This window comes from Notothenia coriiceps, unplaced genomic scaffold (genome assembly GCF_000735185.1).
Source record: "Notothenia coriiceps isolate Sejong01 unplaced genomic scaffold, NC01 NC01_scaffold00000339, whole genome shotgun sequence".
Classification (NCBI taxonomy): Eukaryota; Metazoa; Chordata; class Actinopteri; order Perciformes; family Nototheniidae; genus Notothenia; species Notothenia coriiceps.
In genome coordinates, this window is record NW_011333040.1 from 18,039,770 (window position 1) to 18,050,114 (window position 10,345).

Consider the following 10,345-nt stretch of genomic DNA (forward strand, 5'->3'; position numbering starts at 1 on the left):
TATATACATATATATATATATATGTATATATATATGTGTATATGTATATATGTACACACATATATATATATATATTTATATGTATATATATATATGTATTTTGATGGATTTCCAACAGCAAAGAAGGAACCTTTCAAAGCTTTTAATGGCAAGACTTAATAAATAACATTATTAACACTCAAACCAAGAAAATGTGATTATACTGTAGATTTTTCATTTTCATGCTTTGTTGAATTGTGTTTATCCTCCTTCCACTCCTACTGTCCAGGTAGTTTTCAGGACCGTTTAATTGAAAAATATCCAACTCTTCCTTTGTCCCTCTGATGCCTCCGTCTAGTTTTCTGTGCACAAACCCCATTCTCTTTTCATGTTAAATTGTAAATATGTTTATTTGCGTTATTTATGTTCTGACCGTGATCAATCCTTTTCGGGTTGGTGTTATTATGAATGCGCTTCATGCGATGGAGCGCGTTGGAATATGTTGACTTCTTACAAGTCTAAATTTAATAAACTGTTCTATACCGTTTTACAGTTTGGTGTCCTTGGTGTGCAGTCTGTGGGTTGGAGGTGGGCAGTTACATCATCATGACATTTATCACCTAAACCTCATAAGGCAAAAAAAAAACACTTAAAACTTTCATGAAACAGAAAAACATCTTTCTTTATCATCAGTCCAATGAATAATTCACATTGGTTTAGTGAGACTTTAAATGGTTGTATCAGTGGTTTATTCCACAATCACACAACCTGAATCATATTCAACAAACACTGAGTCAAGAAATTAGCAAAACATTCTCAATGATGATATAATGATAAATAACAGCATTTTTTATACATTTTTCATATTTGTTTTATGACCCAAAAAACATGTTAATATTTATTCAAGAATGAAATGTTATGGTTTGCAAATATGTTGTCACCATCCACATCAAATAAGTCTTATTCCTATTGAACATTGTAACTAAGCAAGTCCTTGGTATGTAACACAAAATACATGATCTTTAAAATATATTATAATAAAAGGAGTCAGAAAATAATAAAGTTAAACATGAACTTTAACTTTCTGGACTGTTAGTATTATTTTTGTGAGGGTTAATATATATGTAAAAATGAAAATTATACCAGAACATATTTAGATTGAGAGGGACTTCACCTTCTGTATATAAAATGTGTATATTTTATAAATACATCTACATCTACTGTAAATATAAAAAGGCAAATTAACTTGGTTAAGAATATGGACACAAAAAACAGTATCTTGATCGGTCTTTACAGAAACCTTTACCTAGATTTTTCTTATTATTCAACAAAATATTAAAAAAGAAAGTAAAAAAAAAGAATTGTTTTCTGATTTTCAAATTATAAGTTTATTTTTTATTTAACAATGAATGCACACAGATGAAGGCAAGTTGAACACATCAATACATATCCTTGTGTCTGAGTAGTGCATCATAATAATACTACTACTACTACTAGTACTGCTACTACTACTAATAATAATAATAATAATACAATAATAACACAACATTTCAATATAAAATACAAAATAACATACTCGAACGTGTAAACAAATAAAAGTTAACAGGGAAGTATAAAAATACGTACGAATAATAGTCTTCAATTTGTTAACGTTTAAAGTCTGGCGCGCGCCGGGTTCCTCCCCCCGGTTGCGCATTTCCGTTACTATAACGTCACTTCTGGATGTCAATATGCGGCTTGGTGCGGCGCTGGGTAACGGCGGAACCTCTGGGAAGATGTAAACCAAGTAACCGGAGAAGACCAGCCTCAACGAACACAACTACCGTTATCCCCTTGGAAACCGTCCCTTAAGAACCACACCGACCGGCTGCGCGTTTAGTCGCTATCCCCCGAAGCACCGGAGCTCTCTCCTCAAAGCAGCCATCTTTTGTGGGAGAATGTACGGGGCGACGCGGCGGGCCTGCTCGGGCCGGACTCTGCTGATGCTGACAACCGCTCTCCTGCTCTCCGTTACCGGGCTGCTGTCCGGGCTGCCCAGCTCCACCGAGGCGAAGGAATGCGACAAACCGTGCATGAACGGGCAGTGCAACACCGCTACTGGAAAATGTGTGTGCTTCCCCGGCTGGGTAGGGGACCAATGCCAGCACTGCGGAGGGAGATTCAGGTACAGTGAGCCCCAAAACGCTGCTTTTATCACCGAGACAACCGGCTGTGCAAAATGTGAGCTAGTGCAAACACAAGAACTGAAGAGTGGTGGTGCACACCTGAGACATTCAACGACTGCTGCTGCTGCTGCTGCTACTACCACCACTACTAGGCTAATACCACTAATACTCTAAGGCTTTGTTGTCATGTCCAATGCTTACAGTTTAGTTTGGTTAGTTTTGGAAATAAACTCCTCCAAAAATGCAACATACTATACTTAACGAAATGAACCGGGGGGAGATTCAGGTACAGTGAGCTGCTTTTATCTCCGACAGAGGCTGTGCATGTCTGCTTTGTGCAAAATGTTAGCAAGTGCAGACACAATAATTGTAGTGCACACCTGAGACATTGAAATACTGCTACTACTACTACTACTACTACTACTACTACTACTACCACTACTAGGCTACTACTACTAATATTACCAGCAGTTCAAATAGGTGAAATGCTAGCCTTCTCAAGCAATGCTAATTTTGATGCCAGTGATATGAATTTAATCTTCATTAGTGTCCAAACTTTGTCAGTTAGTCAGCCACATGTATGGCATTTAAACCAAAAGTGACATCAACAATAAACATGAAACAGAAAAGCTGTAACCACAGAATGTTTGGCATTTTTATAACAAAGAAAAACAAATCACTTGGGCATTAATCTGCAATCATGCATTGCACTCTAACTCTTTATTTCTCTTACAACACAGACAGATATTTATTTCCAATGCAGGCGTGCCAGAACACAAACATGCTAGCTCATCACAAAACTGTTGTAAAATCGTATAACTTTTTAGTTTTAGCTCAAATTTGAAGCATTTGGACAAGAGTTGTTGTGTTGGTCCCTGTGGTTTTAGTAATAGTCGATGAGTTGTCAGTGCCTCTGCTAAAGAATGGAGATCCTGACTCAGAGCTGGGTAATAATCAGGCTGTTTTGATGATATTTGACAGCTATCATGTCCAGATAACTGCTATCCACTAAAAGGATACAGCAGTTCAGAGTCAAAGCATTAGGAATAGACTTTTTTAGTCTTGTTGTCATGGAAAAATGTGAGGGGTGGGAGGAAAGGGACCAGTTGATAAAACCAATAACAAATCTGTTCTCTCTTGCCCTATTTCTGCACACATCTAAGTTAGCTTTCTGTAGGTCATCACCCATACTTAGACAGAGGATAGTGGCACTACTTTCTGTGTAATGGCCATCGCAGAATGCAATTGAAAGGTGTCAAACATCGATTACTGAGAATATTCAGACAATCAGCGCTGCACATCTCGTTCTGTGCCCATTCAAGTGTCACTTCACATTAATGGCGTTTGTGCTGGTGAATGTCAGCACTACTTGATGACAGCTTCTTTTAGATACAATCAGCGCCAGTTTATAAGCGATTCAACCCCTTCTGCGTTTCCTTCCACGGAAAAACAACCACATTCATTTTCCCTTTGCTAAATTTGAGATCAAACTGAGAAGTTATGCTTCTGCCTTTCTTCTTCTTCTTCTTCCTTTTTGTGGGTTGTATGCTGATTTTTCTCAGCATTGTGATGAGCTAGCATAAAATGTGTCCCATCAGGGTGTGCCCTCGCTTGCATATATATAATTTTTAGAAGGGCATCCGGGGTGTTTTTTTCCCCTGTTTTTTTAATTCTATATTCTCTGTCATGCTGCCTCAGCTCAGTGCCAGCCTGCGGGGTTGTAAAAGCAGAGCTGGTGGGGGGCCGGCTGTCTAATGCTTACCCAGAAGTCGGTCATGGTTAAGGCAAAGGGAAGCTGGGAACTTTTTCCACATTAGCACAGCTGATTCCTGAGCATATCTGAACAGATGAAATGGATTCTGAATGGCTGCTGAGCTTCTAGTGTTTCAGATCAGCGGGATGAGTGCTCTCTGGATGAAAACGCTCGACGTGGTTTTAAAAACTAGGGAGGCGTTGCACTCGAGTATTTATTGAAAAGCCTATCACTGTGGGAAATCATCACCAGCTGCATCCTGGGAAACATGGTGGCTTGTTGTTGGTACCCAGTTCAAGTGGAGCCATTGAAGATTCATTTAATTTAATTATGATTAATAATAAAAAAGCTTTATGTATAGCACTTTCCACATGTGTTCAAGTGCACCTCGTAGTGATTTACCAACATGGCATACAACACACATTTAAACAGAAATGTAGTTCAGGTCAAACATTAACACCTTGTTGCACACATGCAGCATAAAAACATATTTAACATACAAGGAGGAACACAAGGAGGTTAAAAGGTGTTATAGTAAAATACAACATAATCAAGACGGATAAGCCTCTCAGTAAAACAAAGGGAGACATAAGACAGAGCGAATAAATACAATACAATGATAAAACCTATAAAATAAAGAATAATAATGATTAAAAGAGGGAAGTCGCTTATAAAAAGCTAATCTATAGAAACATGTCTTCAGCTGTCCTTTAAAAATATCCACTCAGTTTGCCCCTGTATGTTTTGATAATAAAAGTTATAATAATGTCCATAAAAAGAATAATGATTGCCTCTATAGTCTGTTTGGCCAAATTGAAATTGTTAGACATTATTTTTTGATTTGTTATGTACATGTTGCTTTCTGTCTGGGTGCCGAGGGGTTTGGCCTTTCATTTCAAAATTAGCAGTTAAATCCCAACGTATTCTTTTCAACACGAGTGTCCTTGAGCATGTAGCTGAACCCAATTGCTCCTGGTGTGTCTATAGAAAATATAAACTGGTTTGTACTGCAGACACACTTGATACTCTTTCAGTACCACGTCAAGACAACATACTGTACGAATGTTTTATTTGTTACTATTCTGTTTCCAGTATACAGTCAGTCAATAATTGTTACTAAAGGCAGAAACAAGAAAAGGGGAACTAGATAAAATAATTAATTCTTCAGTTGATCGATTTAAAAAAAATCACACAACATCATTTCTTAGGAAGGATTTATTTTTCAGACAAACATTGTTTGGTTCCAGCTTCTAAAATGTTCAAATGGTGTGGTGCTTTTCTCTGCTTTCTATGACTTGGTTGAATATCTTTTGTCTGTATGGACAGCTTTGTGTGTGTGGAAAACTGTAATGGGCTTTTTTCATTATTTCCAAACATTTTGTGAACTTGCAAAGAAATAACAACATGAAAGTTGCCGTTTTATAACCATCTGTATACTCAAGCTGCTGGCCCTTAAAGCTTGCGTTAGTTTAACCAAAGATAAAAAGTCTCTGTGGGGATTATTAAAGTGGAACTTTGACTTTGTCTATGGCTATTACATCTTCTCTTCCTTCTCCTTTAACAAGCGGCAGAGCAGCATTTAATTGTCTGTTTCTTTTCTAAAACTCTCGTGTTAGAAAAGCAAAAAAAAAAGGAGCTCTGTCTTTCCTTCTGTCAGAGTAGTTGGTGCTGCGTGTCTGCTGGAGGAGTGGTAGTGTGACCCTGAACCTCACTAATAACACAGTGGGCTCTGACACTACAGCATAATGTTCAGCAGCCCAGGCTTTGTGTACAGCGTTATCAGTGTCGGGCTTAATTATCATTAAAGGGAACAGTAAACTCTCAGCTCTGTGATAGCAGATCATCATGTGTTGTTCTGTTGCCGCGGTCAAAGGGACGATCGTTTTTTAGGGAGAGCCTGTGGTATGAGGCTGTGTTTAGCATACAGACAATGCTACCATACAAGGCTGGCTGAATGCGGGTAAAAGCAGCCTTCTGTGGACGGGTCCTGCCAAGATGGAGTCCCTGCCATCCATGAGGGCCCAAGAAGGGGGGGGCAGAAGCAGATTAGTGTGCTTGGTTGTTGTCTTAAAGGCATAAGATTTTCTTTTTCATTCTATTACATTCCTACTTGTGGTTCTGTGTAGCTTTCCCATGGCACTCTATTAGTAGATGTAGTCAGGGAATGGCAAAATGATTTAAACCAATACCACGATGTGAATACAAATATGTTCCTGTTATATGATCTGTATGGCAGTATGACAAATGGATGAGGAATTACTTTTTTTTTAAAAGTTGTTCCTTGCCCAAATTGAAAAGAAAACACCAAATGTTCAATCTTTCTTCTAGTGATATATTACTTGTTTAAATCAATCACAATCTAAAATCATACCTGCCATGTATAATCAATATCATTAGAAAATGACAAATGCATTTTTAAACACTATTTGATCCACTGATGCTGTACAGATGCATCCGTCCTAAGATTAACTGTTGTTTTGAAGTGTTGTCTCTTGTGTAGTCTGCTTACGAGTCCTCATCCGTCCTCAGGCTCTGGATCAGTTTGAAGGCCGACCGCGCTCCACTGAAGGCCTGCTGAGCGGCCAGACTGCCCTCTGCAGAGAGTAATGGCCCCCACTGCTGCTCGACTGATTTATTCTGGGTTTTAGCTTACTGATGCAGAGGTAGAAAAGTTTGCCCCGTCCTGAGTTAAAGATGGACTTTAGGAAGTTTTACAGCTTGCTACTGGATGGATGGATTTGCGAACAAATGAACAGAAAGACTATGCTTTGCTGCGATGGCAGTGACGCCATTTTCCACACAGAAATCTTTAATCTCATTGAACCTCACTAATTACATGAGCCAGGACTAAAACGTGTTGGTGTTTTCACTTTCCTCTAGTGTGTTTTTTTATAGGTTATTGTGCATGTACATGGTCTGCAAAGTTTCTCTCCCACACCCAGCCAACCCTCCCCCCCCTTGCCAGAAACACCTCGATTGGACTCATTGGTTTACCTTCGCAACATAGTGACATCATTACGTAATAGTTGCGCTACTTTTGGCTAGTGCTCCAACACATTGCACGTGATCGTCTAAGAGGTGGGACATCTTTAAGAGGTCAACCAACAATAACAAAGCCGGACAGCTAACCAATCAGAGCAGACTGGGCTCTGGTTTCAGACAGAGGGTGAAAAGAGGTGCTGCAGTACAGGCAGTATGAGCAGAATAGAGAGTTTTTTGAACATTACAGCATTGAAACCAAAACCTTGATTTTAGTCCGACATTGGAGATGTGTCTTCTAAGTTCCAAAAGTGATTGGTGTTTGGTATAATCTGCACTCAGCTGCTCTGTGATGCTGAAAATCAAAGGGAACATTTTGTTTGTGCAGATGAGGTGTATCTGCAGGGTGTGAGTGGAGATGGGATGCTTTTTAAGGCTGATAAAAGAATAAATTAGCGTAGATTAAAAAGCTCTCTTCGTATTGCAACCCTAACTCAAACAAAACCCTGAGGTGTGAAAGCACAGTAGCTTCGAAAGCAGCCACTTGCTCATAATGAAATGTTCACTTGCACGCAGCCTTTTGTAGACTTTTATTGGCGGCCATGTTTGCTTCACAGCTCTCCTCCTCCTTGGCTGCTACCTTTGTACCTTTGTATTATCTTATGTATCTATTTAACAAACGTCAACATGGGAGGATAGCATCTTTATTGTGGATTATCATCGATGCTTATGAGCGCAGTTATTGTGCATCTCACTAAAATCCACACAAGCAACTCCTGATGGGCCTGGGTCATAAAAAAAATCATTAGATATTAAAGAATGCTTCTGCCTGCTAGCGTGCAATATCATGTGAGGTTATCTCATCTTTTTCACCACTCAATTGGGATATAACAATTCAATAAAAGTGTAATTTCTTACCGAATATTCCGTAATTGATTTAAAATCTCATATCGGCTGCTTCACTAAGCTCAGACAGTCTGAAGGGAGACGCCGCTTCCCCCTCACTGAGTCTGATCATGCTCAGTCTGTGCACTGAAAGGACTGTTGTCACCTTTCAATGAGAAATCATGTTTGCTCTGCTCTCATGCTGCGCCACTTTGCCATTTGTGGAGCACTTGGCCGCTCTGCAGGGAGAGCACTGTTTGCATGAGAAAGAGCTGTTGTTGAAAGGCTCTGATATCAATGTGGGTCCAGTAACAGGAAGTGCAGACACTGGCTGGCCAATGATTGATCTCAAGACCTTTTTAATATTAAGATGATACATTTGCAGTTTTTACTACATTTCTCTAATGCTGCACGGGGGTCCATAAACTACATTAATGTTTTTAAATGTAACTCAAACCCAGATCACTTCCCAGCATAGGGGTGGGCGATATGACGATATATATCGTCGTGACGATATTAGGTCTCCACGATATGCTTTTTCAGAGATATCGTATCTATCGTGATTCTGAAAAAGCATATCGTGGAGACCTAATATCGTCACGACGATATATATCGTCATATCGCCCACCCCTATGCTGGGAAGTNTTTTTTTTTTTGACTACCACTTTCTGTAGAGATTTCGACCAGATCAGTCTAAGTCTGTCATAAAGTGAAATAAAATAGCAGCAACAAACAAGACAAACGAATATAAAATAAATAGCTCTCCACTTCATAAATAACTCAAACACGGCAGAAGTCCAACTACGACTTTCAACCCGAAGAATCAACGTGAAGTTTCAGATTTCAATCGTACCCCCATTCACAACACGTGACTCGAAAAAGGAGTAACTACTAATACACAATGAATACAACTGGGAGGAAGTACCAAATACCTCAAGTCGCCCCGATCAACCGATGGAGTCTGTTCCAGTAAACATGAACCTTTGACACGGACTTACGGTATAGCTTTTACAACTTAACAAGTCCAAGTCCCTAACCGTACAGTCCTTTATTTCTGGTCGAACTTCTACCGATACCAAACCAGACCAATGAGGAAACAACAAATCAAGACCATGACATCCACCACAAAGGCACCAATTCTTGGAACTTTTATTGGCTATCTATTCCGCTTGTACTCTTTCTCCTATCAGCAACTCATCCATCATAGCGCCATAGACACTACGCGACCTCCTTCTTTATGCACTATTATATAAAAAAGTTATAGCGGGTGGGGCATAGGGTCCGTATTGTCCGGAAAGGGTTGTGTGCCAAAAATAACTACCAGCTAAAATATGGTCTTAAAGGGACATTGCAAAAAAACTAGAACTTGTTTTATCGCTATATAGGTGAGGAACTTTCAACTGTAAACGTAATTTTTTTTTTTTTCCGTCGAACAACTTTACTATTAATTCTAATAAGTAAATGAATAGGTGTTAAAGTTACTAATATATACGTTTTTTTTTAATAAAATAATCCGAATATCTATTTAACTGTACCAACTAAAATCAAACCTAAAAAAAAAATAAGAATGTCAAAAATACACCTACAAGCAGTTCTTCGAGATATCATCGAAATCATCTTATCAACGACCTGAAAGTCACGTCAAACGAGAACAAACTAAATTAAAACCAGGGATTATACCAAGGACTATGTCTACCGCCGAAGAAAGTGTTAATTTCTGTACTAACAAATACCTAAAATGAACGGAGCTACGAACATTTACGGTATATAGCAGTCTGTTCTACCAATAGTACGAGAATAATAAAATCTAGAAAATGAAATCGTCTTTGAACAGAAAGGACTTTTACACAAACGTAACAAGACTCACTAGAGTACTGCAGGAATCTTGGACAAAGTCACCTTGTCCACACTAGGAAACCACTCAACACAACTTCAAGTTCCCTCTCTATTCTCGACAACAACCAATCCAACTGCCACTCTCTTCAGGACCGTCCGCCCGACGTAATAGTGGCTCTTCGACATCGCCTATGTCGCAATCCACATCGAACAATCCGCATTGGCGACTCTGGACGACACTCTTTTCTTCACACATCTCATGAGACTTTGTCACTCGGTCGTTGTGAGTCCTCCGGTAGTAACACAAAAGTTCACAATTTACCATCCATTTCTACATTCGTCCGTTAATGCAAAACCTCCACAAATTGAGACATAGCGTATGAGATCCTGTCAGGTAGGGAGGTGTCACTAACGTTTCTGCAACAACGCTCATACGCTAGTATTCAAGAAGACCGGAATTTCAACAGCCTTCCGCCCCTTCGTCGCCTCGTGGCTGGACCGGGCCTCGAACCTGGGTGAGTCGACCGCGAGATAGCCCCGGGTCGGGAGCGTCGATACCAACGTCCGCTTCAAGTCTATTGTTCTTCAAGTTTAGTGAACAACGGACCCATCGTTTTTTGATTTGACACAATGGCGTTACGAGTTGTCCCTAGACTTACCACCTCGACTCCGTCCTCCCATCCATTAGTCCACGCCGACGCCTTCCAAAAACCATTCTACTCCACAATTGTGCCCCAACTCTTCATCT

The 10,345-nt window shown here is 39.6% G+C and overlaps 1 protein-coding gene across 1 annotated transcript in view; it reads left to right on the forward strand.

Moving 5' to 3' along the window:
• The first annotated feature begins 1,688 nt into the window (after nucleotides 1-1,688).
• The window catches only part of LOC104951814 (attractin-like), a 52,270-nt gene continuing 43,613 nt past the window's right edge, over nucleotides 1,689-10,345 (forward strand). The window contains exon 1 of the mRNA XM_010778549.1: nucleotides 1,689-2,143. Coding sequence (XP_010776851.1) covers nucleotides 1,917-2,143 — 227 coding nt within the window. The 5' untranslated portion in view covers nucleotides 1,689-1,916. The remainder of the gene's footprint in view (nucleotides 2,144-10,345) is intronic.